The sequence below is a fragment of the Carcharhinus amblyrhynchos genome, chromosome 31 (genome assembly GCF_965287045.1).
Source record: "Carcharhinus amblyrhynchos chromosome 31, sCarAmb.v2.hapA, whole genome shotgun sequence".
In the NCBI taxonomy this organism is placed as follows: Eukaryota; Metazoa; Chordata; class Chondrichthyes; order Carcharhiniformes; family Carcharhinidae; genus Carcharhinus; species Carcharhinus amblyrhynchos.
In genome coordinates, this window is record NC_137354.1 from 3,808,592 (window position 1) to 3,826,457 (window position 17,866).

The following is a 17,866-nucleotide window of genomic DNA, read 5'->3' on the forward strand; positions in this document are numbered from 1 at the left end:
GGTGAAAGCAAAGAACTCACCAACAAACACAAGTATGGTGACAACCATTTTACAACATGGAATTGAAGGAATTGTTGAGATGCCACATTTCCACTAACCAGAAAAGAACTCTGAAGCACTTGTAATTGCCAAAGGTAGTTATAATTCCAGAGAATTTACATAGAATCCACAGCATGGAAACTGATCTGTATCACTGTTTATATTCCACAGAAGATTCCCCTCACTCGATATGCCTCTTCCCAACCTACCTTCATTTCCTTTTCTCTTCACCCTCATGTATAAGGAGCTTTTTAGATGCACCAATGCTATCTGCTTCAAACATTCCATGTACAGCAAGTTCCTCATTCTCACCACTTGAAGAACTGTCTCCCAGGTTCGTAACACGAGCCCTCAGTGACTATTTTCTATCTGCACCCCCTTGATTTGGACTCATCCACAGGTAGACGCAGTTTCTTTCCATTCAGCCTATATATAATTTTGAGTGTGCTGCAGATGAGTTTGCTCCTCACCCATATCAACCTCGGCCAATTGCCAGCAACCCCTTTACAATTCCAGGGATGCAAAACATACCCAAGATGATCTGTCAGTTTTCAATTGCCTAGCCTCAGATTACTTAACAGGGTAAATCCAAAGAGTTGGGATTCAGCCAAACCAAAAAAAAAGCGGCCACCCTTAAATGAAACTTCAATCTGAGTGGCACAGAATGAGCTGCTGCATTAGCTGCAGATAACTGGCTTGCCACAGCTGATCCTCAAAATGAAGGTTAAGTTGCAAGATTTACCGTGCTTTGAGGAATAAATTGGGCAGCTACTCTGAAAAGACAGAACACCCGTGCATAAGTCCATTACAGTCATACGTAGGCGAGCCAGAGAACAAATTGTTCCTTCACCATCATCCATACCTTAATAGCTAGCTCAAGAATCATAGAGATAGAAGACTGTAAGTATGTCAGCTGCCTGCCAGTTCAGCTTATGAAACAGTACTGAAGAAATGGTAAGAGCAGATTTCAAGGTGGTGAAAACTTAAGGAGGGATGAGGAGGAAGATTTTAAAAAGGGAACAAGGAGATTCAAAATTAGCTTTTAACAAAGAGAGAGAAATATATTAAACTAAATTATATATTAAAAAAGCAAAAGTTTTAAAAAAGAATGGACGCAAGCTGAAAATGCTCATCGTAAGTGGTCCACAGGCACTATTATCTTGGACCTGCCATACAGTTGAATTAATTTTTGCATAATATTGACCTGATAATACTCTACGGAATTTCTAGAACGTGTAACTATATAATGGTATTTAGACAGCAGTGTTAGAAAGGACAATGGAATCACACACCTTTCTCCCCGCACTCCCCCCACACACAATTCATATACACAATTAGAAGAAAAGAATGATTGAACTTTTTAATGCATAATAGGAGGCTAGAAGCACGAGTATTTCTCTGGATTGTTGTTGCATGCCAAAAGCAGAATACAGACTCAATTCTATGATACCTTACATATCAAATTTATGATTTCAGAATAGAGTTATTTCCCCAAGAGACAACGAAAAGGCATGGAGGGAGATAAAGTGTAGCAAGTACATCAGTTAAAATGGATGAAGTCCAAACACCAAATAAAATTCACAACTACATAAGTAAATATATTACTTGCAATGAACCCCAGCGATGCTTCGTTTGAAACAACTAATTTGTTTGGGATTCACGATCAGACAAAAAGTGCCAGGGATCAATGAGCAGGAGCTACATCAGATGACCCTGTCTGTGCAATACAGGGGATCCCAAATCCACTTGATCACGAACCCTCTCAGCGCACTCCAGCTGGTCACTCTGGTGTCCGAGGTGGGGGGGATATAATCATATTCTATCAGCACAGAAACTTCAATTTGAGTGTTGGAATGAGCTGTCACATTAGGTGCAGATAAATGGTTTGCCACAGCTGATCCTTAAAACCAAGGTTAAGTTGCAAGATTTACTGTGCTTTGAGGAATAAATTGGGCAGCTACTTTGAAAAGATGGAACACCCATGACAACAAGTCCATTACAGTCAGTTTACACTGCACATAATTAGCAAGCCAGAGGACAAATTGTTCCTGCACCTTCATACGTGCCTTACTAGCTGGCTCAAGAATGATATAGACCTAAGCAAATCAGCAGTTTATCAATTCAACTTGTGAAATGGTGCTGAAAAAACAGAAAGAGTCGATTTGAAGCTGGTGAAAAAATGGGGCAGGAGGCTACAGATGACTAAACTTATTTTCTTTTAAATAGAAACATCAATCTGAATCAGAAAGTAGAAGGATTTTAAAAACTTACATAAACAAGTCAAATCCTACAGATATCACAGCAGGGAATAGCTGCAAGAAAGCTTATCAAACGACATACCTGCTTAGCAATATTGCTGGTTCAAAGGACAAATTTAAAAAGCCTCTTTCGGTCCAGGAAAACTCTTACATTTGCATTACACAAAAACAAAACTGTAGCATCAGGCTAAATGAGACAAGTCCACTTGTTTTTATTAAGGTATCAAAGCATAAGAAGTTAGCTGCCCTTGGTTAGCCCCAAGGGAGAACCGTGACAGGTTAATCTCTATAGTCTACCTTGAGAACAGCAGCTGCACCATGTCTACCAGTGTGTGCTCAGCAGATTTCCTCAATAACTCTGCAGAGAGAAAAAACAAATAACACAGGTGTCATTATGCATTGCGATATTATCAAGAGGCTCCAACAAGTAGACCTCCCTCCTAGTTTTGTTTACCAAGGATTAAGCAGAGCTTATTAAACCATTTTAAATTAAACTCGATGCATTTGTCTGACACAAACAGAAGGAAGATGGCACTAGAGCACTGTCAGCCATTGTGTGAGCAGCTGTCTGTTTATCCCTTCAGAGCACTAAATGCCCTTTCACTGCTTTTAAAATAAAATACACATTTCTGATCACATATCAGCAAACCCGTACATCTCCAACAGCATGACATTTAGAAAATAGGATCTGGGGGAAATGCAGAGCCGTTTAACACTTAACATTCACCTTACTCAAAAGGATTTTTAAGTGGCGCTGTTTTTTCAGTACCTGAAGGGTTAAATCATAAGGGCACCCTGTACAGAAAACTTGGCTCAATGCGATTCTGCAAAAGGTCCTTCGATGATTTGCATGGAATGCAACCAGACATTTCACCCAACACAGTGAGCAACAAACCTTCTGTGCAAAATAGTTCTTATGAAAAATACATTATAGGTCCATTAAATATCAGGAAATAAATTTTCCAAAAAGGATACAACAGAAATTTGTTCCTTTAAGCATAGTAATTGACCAGGGCATTTTCCCATCTCAACTTGTTCAATTAAGATTACTTATAGTCATTTACATGATGTCAATTATGGGTTCATGGCAGAATCATACAGGATTTTTAAAACCACCTGGAAAAGTAATATTTTCACTAGGTGCTACTGATTTCACAGTATCTCTCACAGCTTAACATTCTAGGTCCGAGATGAGAAGAAATTTCTCCATCCAGGGGCTGTAAATCTTTGGAATTTTCCACTGCGGAGAACTGTTGTTTGCAATCAATACTGGGCACTAAGGAAATCAAGAGATATAGGGATAGGGCAAGGAAGTGGCATTGAGGCAGATGAACAGCCATGATCTCTGTGTTAAACAGAGTGGATTTGGGGAGGGGGTATAGCCTTCCTCTGCTCCTATTCCTTAATTACCCCTTGTGCAGCTGAACTCCTGACCTCAGTTGCTGTGCTGTATAAAGTGATTATGAAAGACTGTGCAATCCTACACAGCAAGCAATGGGATGGGTGGGTGGGTGGGAGGGAGGGGCAGAGAGGTAATGAATGTGGAAAAAAAAGTAGGAGTCACGCCCAGACGGCCCTTGTTTACCAATGTGAGTCCAGTCAGCACAGCAATAACAAAGACACAGAAGCAATTGACATTGCCATGGGCCACAGTTCAGAAAAAGGTATAAAAATTATTTGAGTCTGTTGTAAAACCTGCATGTTTTCTAAACAAGGAAAAAAATCATTACTTGATACTGAGTGATCTGCTAACTAAATAGCTAAAGATGACAGTGCAACAGCGATCTGAATCCACAGTTATGGTCTTGGAACATTGTTTAAAATTTTCATTAATTTTAGATAGTTTTTTTCAGTAAATGCAAAACATGTTGAAAATACCCTGTTAGATCTAGATTAAATATAGTCAATTTTAGCAATTCACACAACTGTAAATGGAATAATTTTTGATGGGCACAGTATGCTTTATGTCCCCCTTAGTGACTTACTTTAAGAAATAGGTGATGTTTTGCATTGATGTTCCTGTTTAGAGTCCTTCCTTACAAGGGGATTCAAGCCAATTACGAGGAACACAATAGATAATTACAGAAAATTAATCAAAGCCGCACGGTCAAAATAAAAAGAATGCCCCAGCAATGAATTTCACTCATGTAAAGACCATCATGATTTACTTGTGCTGAGATGCAAAACAAGTCTTTCATACTCAACAACGGCCAAAAAGCACCATCAGCATCTTACAAATGATATGTTAATCTGAAAAACGTAACTAACATAGACACCTACTACATGCTATCATCTTTAATGATCAACCTGTGTGGGACATGAGGTTTCATGTGGATCCTGTGTCACTGACACTTAATTATCCCCCTTATCTACCAGAGGCATGGAATGCCAACAGCCAAACAGACTGTGGTGGAGTAGCCAAGAGAAACTTACCACTCAGCCTCATTTCAAAGCATATTCGAAAGCATGACTGCATTATTTCACAGACTGACTCATTTGTTAGGTGAGCACCAACAGGAGTGAGTAGTAACGTTCTTAAGACCTAGAAGACATAATCAAACATTACATAAAACTTTCATGTTTTTGTTTACACAACTTTTCCCTTAATGTAAAACAATCATCATTAGGAACAAAACAAAAATAACTTCAACTTAAGAACAGTAATCACAGGATCCCTACAGTGCAGGAGGTGGCCATTTGGACTGGCCACAGTCCCAACCAGGCCCCATTCCCATAACCCCACATATTTATCCTTCCAATCCCCCGACACTAGGCTCAATTTAGTATGGCCAAATCACCTAACTTGCACTTCTTTGGAGAGTGGGAGGAAACTTGAGCACCTGGAAGAAACCCACGCACGCACAGGGAGAATGTGCAAACTCCACACATACAGTGACCAGAGGCCAGAATTGAATCTGGGACCTTGGCGCTGTGAGGCAGCAGTGCTAATCACTGTGCCACCATGCCACCTGTAATATTGTACTGATTATGCAGAAGTCATTTCACATCTGTCATTCATCATTCTGAGTTGATAGCTTTGCAGAGTTGCTCTTCAAAAACTCACCACCAAAACTGCATGGTCACTTAAAAATGTTACAATACTATACTAAGTGTATTGCCCTTTTGTATTTTCAGTTCAAGGGCCACCTGTGTGTGTGATTTCTGCCCAGATACAGTTTGAACAATGATTTCCTAGATTGTAGCTGATCACATGGGCTAATTACAGCGAAGTTCCAAGGCATCGGACAGAGAATGCCAAAATGAATGTCAATAGATCTGTTCTTCACACACATGCTAAAGCAAAGCACACGCACAAACATGTTCCAAAATGCAAGTGAATACACCAATATTACAACTTTTTGGATAAAATAAATACAATCTTGCCCTTAATCAGAAGTCAAAATGCATTCCTATGAGTTTTTGAATTTTACTAATATGTGCACTGTTAACTAGAAAAATATGCGATGGGAAAAAAAAAAATCACCTTTCCGAAGGGAGGAAATTCAATAGAGAAACTGATAAGTTAGTTTTTGTTGCCTCTTCAGACTGCCATGTATTAATCTCTAGTTAAGAGAATACACAGGCAACTGTTCCCAATCTCAGCTAGCCTTCAATGATCAGCACACAGAAATGATTCAAATTTATCATATTTATAATCTGAATGTCTAGGGAGGTCTGTAAGGGACCACCATAGTTGATTTCAACACAAACCAGGAAGGATCGAAATTCTCTCTCTCCCTAGGCTGTTAAGGGCCTGGTTAAATAATGTGTTTGGTCAGTGGAACTCAATTCCCAATAGATACAAGGCTACATCACAAAACATCCTTTAGCTCAGCACTAATTGGAACTGAAAGTAGCTTGCCAATCATGTTTGTGACAGCAGAGACAGCTTTTTTCAGGTACAGCAAACATATATTGTAGGCAACAAGTGATACACCTAAAATAACCTGTTTCCTACATCACGACCTCAAATCAAACAGCAAGAATTTCAACAAAATGCAAAATAATGTCCTCTTAAAGTTTATTTACTAGGCACAAGTAGTCTTACATTAACTGCAATGAAGTTACCGTGAAAATGCCACACTCCGACGCCTGTTCGGGTACGCTGGGGTAGAATTTGGCATGGCCAATTCACTTAAGCTGCACATCTTTGTACTGTGGGAGGAAACCGGAACACCCAGAGGAAACCCATACAGACAGGGGGAGAATACGCAAACGCCACACAGACAGTGACCCAAGCCAGGAGCTGAACCTGGGTCCCTAGCACTGTGATGCAGCAGTGCTAACCACAGTGCTGCCCCATAATTGATGATTTCATGGATAAGCAACGTGCAACTCATTCCCAGTTTACCCATTCTCAAATAGAGTCAAAGCCTTGACTGAATAGGAACGTAGGAACAGAAGTGAAGAAATTCTCTCTCAACTCAGTTTTAAACGGCCTACCCCTTATCCTGAGATTATATCCCGATTTTAGACTCACCATCCTGGGGAAATGTCTTATCTAAATACACTCTTATCACACCCAGTAAGGATTTTGTACATTTCAAGAGGTCATCCCTCATTCTTAAAACATTGGGGAATACAGAGACAGTCTCCTCAATCTCTCTTCATAAGGAAATCTTGCCATCCCAAGAATTAATCTAGTAAACCTCCCTTGCAATCCTTCTATGACAAGTATATTCTTCCTTAGATAAGGGGACCAAAATTGTGCACAGCGAGGTCTCATCAACTGTATAAGTAATTGCAGCAAGACATCCTTACTCCTGTGCTCAAGAGCCTTGCACTTTGTACTATGTATTCACGATGTGGAGTTGCTGCAGTTGGACTAGGGTAAGCACAGTAAGAAGTCTCAACACCAGGTGAAAGTCCAACAGGTTTATTTGGTAGCATGAGCTTTCAGAGTGTTGCCCCTCAGACTCACACGATAAAGGGGCAATGCTCTAAAAGTTCATGCTACCAAATAAATCTGTTGAACTTTAACCTGGTGTTGTGAGATTACTTACCATGTATTCAATAAGGACATTTCTCCTACTTCAGAAATTCTTGTTTTTGATTCCCAAGCATCAGCCACAATAGATCGGCCAACAATCTTTACATGACACAAAATAATTTAGTAACCTTTCAATCCTGGATATTATTCATGAGGGATCCATGTCAGTACTGCCTGCTGTCCTGAATCTGAAGCCGAGTAGCTCCATGTTTCCAAGCAGAAGTGATTTTAAATTTCAATTACTGAAAGTTTAACCATATTGTGCAAGAGCATGCAAGAGCGTGCGAGAAGCTAAGTACCCCATTTTAAAAGTATTCTTCTCTCACACCCAATGTATTATAATTTATCTCATTTAACAGGAAATGTTTTATTTATTTTCACTTATTGCAAAAATACTCACTTTTTCCCTTAAAAAATTATACTTGGGTTTTAACGATTTTCTTGTGAAGATGATTGAAGATGATTGGCTTTACTATTGCAATGGAGTGTAAAACCATATTATTGATCAAAAAGAGCTTAATTCTGAATTTGCTAACTAAGACATTTTCCAGGGCACTGGAAATAATCTCAGCATCCTGCAGCCAGGAGCAAAGGACGATAACTAAACCGGATAGGATCTCCAGTTTCAAATCAGTCTAAAGTGATCTCTGCAGGAACGTACATGTGGACATCAACTGAGGACATGCTGAATCTTTGTTGCAAAATCCCCATGATTAAAGAGCTTGGGGGTGCTCACTCCTGAGGAAGGCAAACAAATGTTTATTGAGGCTTGATGTTCAGTCTGCCCATAAGAAAACCAAAGTACAAGTCACCATCTTCAAGAGATCAGGGAAAAAACCCCAAAAAGGCTTATACAACCAACCGCGGACAAGAGAAGCAATTAATCAGAACAATGTAGAGTACTATCTAATCCCCTTGTTCACAACAGAGACAAAGGAGAAATCCTGAAGCCAAGACATGGTATTCCCACATGGATTTGAAAGAAACTGAATACATCATTACTCTAATTACTAGCCAAGTAACCAGATTTCATTTTAATACCAGTGACTAATTGGTTCAGCTGTTTTCCTTAATATTAACCAACAGACTGCATTACCTGCAAAATTTTCATTAGGACAACTTCGTCACTGGCTGGGTCAGTGCCAACGAAACGTGCGTGTGTGACAGCATCAGCCATGTTTTCAATTCCCTCTGCTGCACCATCGTGACTGGGATCTGCAGAAAATTAGAATATAAAAATCCTTTAACTTTTCACCGTCATGCTTAGTAGCGATAAATGAAAGCCATTTCTAATTAGTGGCTTAAAATCTGCGACACAATTGTGCTGCTTCACAGACTAAATCCACGAATAGAACATTCAACAGGCTTGCTGTGTTACAGCAGAGACTTTCCTCTAACAATCAGTAAATGCCAGCATATTAATTACAGATTCAGTTAACTAAAACAACCAACCTAAAATTGAATCAAGTAATGGTCATGTCATTCAGGTATAGACGCGATGGAGACTGCATCTTGGACTTTTAGCATATGGGAGGCCTTTGTAAAAAGTAAAAACTTTTAGCTGGGGTAAAACAAACTGGCAGCGCTATTTTGCAGGACCCTGGGTTTGATAAAAGCATTTTAGCATGGGATAATATTGCCCTTCTGCAACATAAGTACATGTTCACATGTCTGCTAGGTACATGGATTCTCCAATCTTCCTTTGGCATGTGCAGGAGGAAAAATGAGGCCAACCTATGCTGCTACCCTGCACCTTAAGTGACCTTGGCAGTGGCAGTCAATGGCTGTGGGTTCGTTAGATATGAATGAGGGGAAACACAATTGGGAATTCTGAGGTTTGAGGGGCAGGGAAGCATGGGTAAAAGATGAAGCTCTTGGATTAAATAGGAATAGATAGCCATATAATAAATCATTGCTCCTCCTAAAGCACATGAACTAGCATTCTAAAATCAAGAGTCAGTTACTGAAAAATGCAGTTACATTACTGTAAAAGGTTGCAACTTTAAAATTCACAACATCAGATTTACAAGAACCTGAAAATCATTAATGTTCTCACTACATCACCATTACAAAAGGTCTTATTGATTATAAATAATGTTACTGCCATCAGTGAGGAGACAGCTCCCAAATCAGGAGGAAAGAACAATAGAATTAACTATCAGCTACTTTCAGATTGTCTAGAAGTACAACTGGAAGACTTTTTGACAGCATCCTTAGTTGGCATGACTAGAAAGAATAGTATAAATAGAAAGGTAATATACAGCTGAGTTATGTGGAAAGAATACTTCCATGCTGAGAGAAAATTGGGTTGTACAGAACAGCACTTCATGCATTTTGTATAATTGGATTCCTCTACATCTGCTGGAATGGAAATGCAAAGTCTAATACACAAGTTTAGTGATGTGTCTAATTATTAAACACTCAAAGTTGAACACAACTGAAACTGCCCCAGAACTGTGGGGTTATTCTGATGAACCCATTACAGACTCTCTCTTCGTGTGTACATCAGAGAGATTGTACAGGCAGAAATTCTTTGTGCCGTGTAAATAAATCTGCAGCAATTCTGGCAGTATTTCAGTAAATTTCAAGGCTGGTGGTTAGAATCTTTTATAAGTGTGCAGCTCCCAAACTGTAGGATATGAGGTACACTTAAAGGGATTTTTTTTAAACCACTGAAAGAAGATGGAAACTCTACAAATGCAATAAAAACAAAATCAACAAAACCCAACTCGGCGACAAGTTGGGTCACCAACCACACACTCCAATGCCACAAAGTGTGTCCTCTGCCTTTGGTTAGCAGATTAAACCAATGCCCCATCATCTGTCTAGTGGTTCTGGTGAATGTTAAAGATGATGTGGAGATGCCAGCGTTGGACTGGGGTAAACACAATAAGAAGTCTCACAACACCAGGTTAAAGTCCAATAGGTTTGTTTGGTAGCAAACGCCACGAGCTTTCAGAGCACTGCTCCTTCATCAAGTGAGTAGGAGTTCTGTTCACAAACAGGGCATATAAAGACACAAACTCAATTTACAGAATAATGATTGGAATGCGAGTCTTTACAGTTAATCAAGTCTTCAAGGTACAGACAACGTACCACAATGCGAGTGGAGAGAGCGTTAAGCACAGGTTAAAGAGATGTGTATTATCTCTATACGGGACAGTTAGTGAGATTTTGCAAGTCCAGGCAAGTCGTGAGGGTTACAGATAGTGTGACATGAACCCAAGATCCTGGTTGAGGCCATCCTCATGTGTGCGGAACTTGGCTATCAGTCTCTGCTCAGTGACTCTGCGCTGTTGTGCATCATGAAGACCGCCTTGGAGAATGCTTACCCGAAGATCAGAGGCCAAATGCCCCCAACTGCTCAAGGTGTTCCCCAATAGGAAGAAAACACTGTTGCCTGGTGATTGTTGAGTGGTGTTCGTTCATCCGTTGTCATAGCATCTGCATGGTCTCCCCAATGTACCACGCCCCTTGACATCCTTTCCTGCAGTGTATCAGGTAGACAACGTTGGCTGTGTTGCAAGAGTATGTACTGTATGCCTGGTGGATGGTGTTCTCACATGAGATGATGGCATCATGGTCACTGTTCTCCCAAGGGCTGGGTAGTATGCTGCAGACAGTGGTCTGTTTGAGGTTGTATGGTTGTTTGAAGGCAAAAAGTGGGCGTGTGGGGATGGCCTTGGCGAGATGTTTGTCTTCAGCAATGACATGTCGAAGGCTCTGGAGAAGATGTTGCATTCCAATCATTATTCTTTAAATTGAATTTGTGTCTTTATATGCCCTGTTTGTGAACAGAACTCCCACTCACCTGACGAAGGAGCAGCACTCTGAAAGCTAGCAGCGTTTGCTACCAGATAAACCTGTTGGACTTTAACCGGTGTTGTGAGACTTCTTAGAATGTTAAAGATCCCATGGCACTATCAGAAAAGCCATGCAGCTCTTCTGGCATCCTGCGTCAACCAAAAACAGACAGGTAGGTTATTCATCTCACTCAGTCTGTTTGATGATGTTGATTCAGCATGGCCACTTTGGCTTACAATGCGTTCCAACAAAAAAAAATATAGTCTGGAGAACTTACATATTTGCCAAACAAGATATGGTGCTTAACAAATGTTCATCTTTTTTCAACCCCATGTTCCTGAGCTGCTAACCTCCGTGCTGTTGAAGGATAAAGCAGATGCAACAGAGAGAAAAATATTTAAACAGAGCTCGAGTCATCACCAAGCAGGCAGCACTGTGGCACAATGGTTAACACTGCTGCCTCACAGCGCCAGGGACCTGAGTTCAATCCCAGGCTAGGGTTACTGTCTGTGTGGAGTCTGTACATTTTTCTGCGTGGGTTTCCTCCGGGTGCTCCAGTTTCCTCCCAGTCTGAAAGCTGTGCTGGTTAGGTATATTGGCAATGATAAATTCTCCCTCACTGTACCCAAACATGTGGCAGCAAGGGAATTTTCACAATAACTTCATTGCAGTGTTAATGTAAGCCTACTTGTGGCACTAATAAATAAACTTAACTTTAATGATGTACTTCCCTACATCAGCAGCAACTTGCGTTTCTACAGCATATTTAACGTAGTATAACATTCCAAGGTGTATCACAGAAGTATTTCCAAACAAAATTTTACTCAGTCACATATGAGGTACTAGCTCATTCACAGAGCTAGGTTTTGAGGACTGGCTTAAAGGAAAGAGAGGTACAGAAGGTTTAGAGTGGGAATTCCAGAACTTAGGGCCTACAAGGTTAAGGCATGGCTACCAACTTTAGAGTGATGAAAATCATGGTTGTACAAGAGACCAGAACTAGAAGGGTGCAGAGATCCCAGAGGGTTGTGGAAGGTTAGAGAGGTAGGGAGAACTGAGGCCTTGGAGGGATTTTAAAACACGGGTGGGAATTTTAAAATTAAGGTGCTGCTAGACTAGGAGACAAGGTAGGTCAGCAAACCAGACAGTTGTATGTGACTGAGACTTGCTGGGAATTAGGGTATAGGTAGGATGTTTTGGATGAGCTCAATTTTATGTGCAAGATAGTTTACGCAAAACTAATATTGGCAAAAGCCTGCTAGACGGTTAGTTAACAGCGGCAGATGAAAGACAGCGAAGAGAATCATTCATATCACAAAAAAGATACTTTATAATATCCTATTGTGTCACTGGTGATATTCAACACAGAATAAAGTTACAGTAATCTTTTGCCTGTGCTGTGTTCGAATCCCCATCACATTTAACCAAAACGAACAAAGCCAATATCAAAAGTTAATTTTAGAAAAAGCACCAAATAATTTAAGGGTTTTACAGCTTGGGCGTGTAGAGACACTTGATCTCTGGGAGTAATTCCCTTCTTATTTGTGTCTGGAACTACACAAAAGCCATTGCTCAATGAGCTGAAAGAAAGGTAATCAGTAAAACTTGGCATTACAGATGCTCTTTCAGAAACAAACCAGTCCAGCACAGAGTCTGTTTTCATTATGCTGATCATAAACTATAATTAACTGCTATCGTGTCATCACTCAAAGAAAGCTAAATCTGTGAGGTCCAGCAGTTCATTCACTCATTACCTTGTCCACAAATGCAGCTTCTGGTTCACATCTAAATAGGGGGGTGACATCAAATGAATTATGTCAATTTAATGTAAAGAGTCACCTCACTTTCTTCAAATTCAAATGGGTGCCCTGAGGTCACCAAATGAGGTAGAGAAAGATGAGAAAGGGGGAGGAATGAGGGGAAGAAGAAACAAGTCAAAGCAAGGCATGGGGAAAGGGATAGCTGCTGTGGGAATGTGGAGAGGAGAAGAAATGAAAGGTTGGGAGAGGAAGAGTGCATTGCAGAGGAAAAGTTCAGTGCAGTGGACCACATGAGCACGCGAACAAATTAGTTTTTGCTTTTTTAAAAATAACTTAAATCATGCCATTTAACATAGAACAAATAATGTCAGCATATTACAGGAGTCTCATACGCTGCAGCAAGGAACAAAACAAGCAATAAGCATAAAAAACTGCAGCTGGAAATCTGAAACAAAACCAGAAACATAAATTCCTCTGCTGTTCTCTCCACAGATGCCGTTGGACTGGGCTAAACACAGTAAGAAGTCTCACAACATCAGGCTGAAGTCCAACAGGTTTATTTGGTAGCAAAAGCCACTAGCTTTCAGAGTGTTTGCTGCCCCTTTGTCAGGTGAGTGACCTGACAGAAGCACTCCGAAAGCTACTGACTTTTGCTACCAAATAAACCTGTTGGACTTTAACCTGGTGTCGTGAGACTTCTTACTGTGTTCTCTCCACACGTGCAGGACTTTTTGGTGTTCCCACTACTCCAGCTTCGATGACTGTAAAAGACAATTTCTTTTAATCCTTTAGTAAATTCGACTTCTTAAAGCAACCAAACCAGTATTTCTTGTGAAGTAACAGATTTTCTCCTCTAAAGTCTATCAGTTCTTTAGGATGGAAGAGGGACTTATTTAATAGAATGCTAATTGGATCCAAATGCAGAAGTAGTGACTGCAGTTAAACATTGGTTTCATTTCAGAATTTTGACTATGCTGTGACAAAACACTTTTACATTTTTATGAAATAAGAGGAAATGTATACATCAACTTACATTATACGCCAAAATTTTCCAAAAATGCTCCACAATTAAATACTTGAAGCAATCACTGTTGCCACATCAGCACAGAAGTCATTGCACAACAATTCACAGAACTTCAGAGAACAATTTTTCATCAAATAGTTTACTTTTTATTTCTGTAGCTTCAGATAATGTCATTATTTTTCAAATACAAACTTCAGTCAAAATGTTGCGAAACAATGGGAACAATGAAAATTGCCCTTTTTAATGTCACTTCATTCCAAGTACACACAGCTTAATTTTAACTTGCTGATGAAGCACTTAGCAAAGCTCCATTTAAGAAATGCACAATAAAAGAGTCACATTTCAAAATCTCATCTCTATTGTTTCATTGCTTCAGTTGTATAACAACATCTTGAATATGTAGAGCCGCTTCTAATACAAAACAACATTCCAATGCATTTGACACAACAGAGAACAGCTCCAAGCTACAGGAGAGAAATCAAGGAGATGTTTTAAGGTAGATGGAGGAGTTGCAACACAAACAAGATTGGGGAGTTTGCACAAGATGCAGAGACAAGACATCTTAAAAGTTCATGCTGAATGTGGTCTGCAGCAGGGTACAGGTGGGGAAGGCAGGGAGAAATTTAAGAGGAAGGTCAAGGATTTGAAAAGTATTTTGCAAGAAGGGGCCAGCAAGGATGGAGATAAAGAACAATACATCTGGATAAATCTCCTCGCTTTTCGCGAGTTTGCAGTTGTTGTCATTCAATGTTACGAAACAGCAATTCCCCCAGATGAACATATGGGAAAGATATAATTGTGTACAGTTTCATAAAGCAACAAAAATGATAGCAGATCTTAGAAATGTATACAGATTGAAGAAAATAGATTTGGGTTTGACCTTAGGTATCAAGGTGGGTGAATAAAGATTCCAAAGTCATAGGACACGAATAAAGCTGATTGTTAATATTTTATAGCCATAGAACCAATCATAGAATGGATTAAAGCTCGGGGGGGGGGGGGGGGGGGGGCAGCATTTGCCCCCTTGAGTTGTGCTGGCTCTTTGGAGGACCAATTCGCCTACTGCCACTCCCCAGCCTTCTCGCGCCCTGCTCATTCTTCCTTTTCCGATAACAATTCAATTCCGACTTGAAAGCCTCAACTGGTTCTGCCTCCATCTCAATTCCAGATCCTAACCATTCACTGCATGAAGTAGTTTTCCTCAGTTGTCATTACTACTTTGCCAATTGCCTTAACTCTGTACCTCTGCTTCTCGATCCCTCCACTAATGGGAACAAGTTTCTCCCTATCTACTCTGTCTAGACCCCACAGGATTTTGAATACCTCCATCAAATCTTCTCTCAACCTTCTCTTCTCCAAAGAGAACAGACCCAACCTCTCCAAACTATGTAACTGAATACTCTTCCCTGGAACCACTCTCGTGAATTCTGCGCTCTCTCTAAAGCCTTCACATCCTTGCTAAAATATAGCACCCAACAATGAACGCAATACTGAGGCCAAGCTAGTGTTTTACGCAGCTTTAACATAATTTCCTTGCTTTTGTGTATTATGACCCTATTGCTAAAGCCCAATAATGTTATATGCTGTATTAACCCCACTCTCAACCAGTGCTGCTATTTTCAACTATTTATGCACACATACACCCAAGTTCTTCTACCCCAGCATCTCCTTGAGAATTGTAACTTTTGTTTTATATCATCGCTCCACCGTCTTCCTACTAAAATGAATCACTCCATGCTTTTCTGCATTTCACCTGCTACTTGTCTACCCATTCCACTAGCCTGATCTTTTGAAGTTCTACAACAGGCTCCTCGCAATTCACAATACTTCCAAGTTTTGTACCATCCACTAATTTTGACATTGTATCCTGTACACCAAGGTCCAAGTCATTAACATATAACTTAATATATAAGAGCAGGGTCCCAACGCAAACCCCGGGGAACTCCGGGCTTCCTCCAGTCCGAAAAATAATTGTTAACCACTAAAAGGCAATCACTGACCATGCTCAGGACAGAAGTCAATAGATTTCTGAAGACTATTGACATCAATGCACATGGAGATAATGTGGGAAAATGCTACTGAGGCAGATGATCAACCAACTAATTGAATGCTGCTGCAGGCTCAATAGACTGAATGGCCTACTCCCGTTTCTACGTTCTTGTGATCGATACAAGAATTTTTAAGGCATATTTGTGTTAACAATAGAGACTTTTATGTTGTGAATACTACAATAAACCAATAGCAAACTAACGTTTTCTGTCCATATTGACTTTATTTGTTTTTTGCCATCTGTATACCCAGATACTTTAGAGACACTTCTTCAAAGCCATAAAGGCAGCAACTTTGGCTAAAAAATGACATACTGTGTGTTCAGAGAGCCAGAATATTTCAGTAAAAATGTTCATAGAATCATAGAATCCCTACAGTACAGGAAGACGCCATTCAGCCCACCTAGAGTAACTCAAATCAGTGAAAAGTTTACTGAAACTATGTTACATTTGACAAAAATTTAATGAAGAATTTGTGGTAAAATTGTACAATGATTTTACAAAATGTCATGAAACGTCCAAAATTACTGAATGCCTGAAAACTATTTACTGGAGAAAATATAACGGACTTTAGTTTTTTTTTCTCTGAACCTCAGTGTCAAAACGAACATTGAATTTAGTTGTGTTCACACACGACTCCTTTGAAATGTTAAGCATTGGAGAATCCCAATTATAGCTCCAATATGAGAGCCTTCACTTGTAATAACACTATTTCATAAAATTTAGAACTCTTACGTACCGGAAGATTTCAGCCAACACAAGTAACACATCGTCAGGAATGATTGCTGTTAGCCTATAGGTGGCACTACAGACAACCAAGGACAAATATTCAGTTGCTAGTAGGATAACTTTGCAACTACAAAATTATAACCAACAAGATTGATAACTTTCAAAATATTAATTTAAAAATGCAATATGCTGTCTGTCTCATCATTCCAACCAACAACAAAGTCTACCTATTTTTAGGATGAATTCTGGCACCCATATATATGCACTGTTGAAACAAAGGCCTCCAGAACCTTTGCAGACTGGGTGTTGGAGAGGCCATGGAAAAGGTAAGCAGAATTGGAAAAGTTCAGCTGACTAGGAAACAGGCCCAGAGAAAACATGCCAGCAAAACCTGCACCTTTTCAGCTCACTGTCTTCCTCTGCAGTAAACGCGGCAAAGGCTGCCACACAGTCTCCTGAACCACACAGGTACTGTTGAACATAGAGAGGTGACTGTCACCTGCAAACCATCAAATCACAGAACAGGAGCCTGCCAAATGCAATTGTTAAAAAGGACTTGTATGTTTGGACATGACAGAATTCCTGGACCATCAGAATGTTTTGTTTAATCCTTGGTCTTGGTTTGCCCTATCGGAAAACTGATTTGATATCAAGTTACTTTTATTATGTCTTCAGCAATTTAGCTTTAAATGAAGGAACGGGGAAAATCTCATGAAATCCTTCAGGTTATTTTCATGAGAGTATTCTTCAGTTAGAAAATAAATGCATGCAAAGTTATAAACCTTTGTTAAGATATTGTCATTGCATTAAAGTTTACATCATGTGTAATGCTGTAAAAGATATACTTTATACTAAGCATGTGCAGCTTCAAATAATGATGCCCTGTGGAATACACAAAAATATTGTCCCAAGTAAAATGACTGATGTGCTGAATAAATGTTAGGAAGCTAATTGTTTTAGATAATGTGTCCAGAGACACTTTTTTTTTATATATTTTCAGTCAAAACTGTTTGTTTAGCCATAATTCCATAGAGGCTTTAATTGATATTTATGAGGTCAACACTGACTTAAAGCTTTGTATGGAACCAAGAGGGGACAGCCTTTGGTTCATTGTGTGAGAAACAGTGCCTCTTTTATTCAATGAATGCTCAGTTGTCAATATTAAATATTAATTTTGCAAATGTAAAAAATGTTAAGCTGCATTAGTACAATAT

The 17,866-nt window shown here is 39.7% G+C and overlaps 1 protein-coding gene across 12 annotated transcripts in view; it reads right to left on the reverse strand.

Annotated features, from left to right (window-relative positions):
- gbf1 (golgi brefeldin A resistant guanine nucleotide exchange factor 1) overlaps nt 1–17,866 on the reverse strand; it is a 200,419-nt gene that overhangs the window by 81,818 nt on the left and 100,735 nt on the right. For all 12 annotated transcript variants that reach the window (XM_080215884.1, XM_080215883.1, XM_080215882.1 and 9 more), the window contains 3 exons: nt 8,384–8,502; nt 4,731–4,839; nt 2,595–2,655 (listed from right to left, as the gene is read on the reverse strand). In XM_080215884.1, coding sequence (XP_080072010.1) covers nt 2,595–2,655; nt 4,731–4,839; nt 8,384–8,502 — 289 coding nt within the window. The remainder of the gene's footprint in view (nt 1–2,594; nt 2,656–4,730; nt 4,840–8,383; nt 8,503–17,866) is intronic.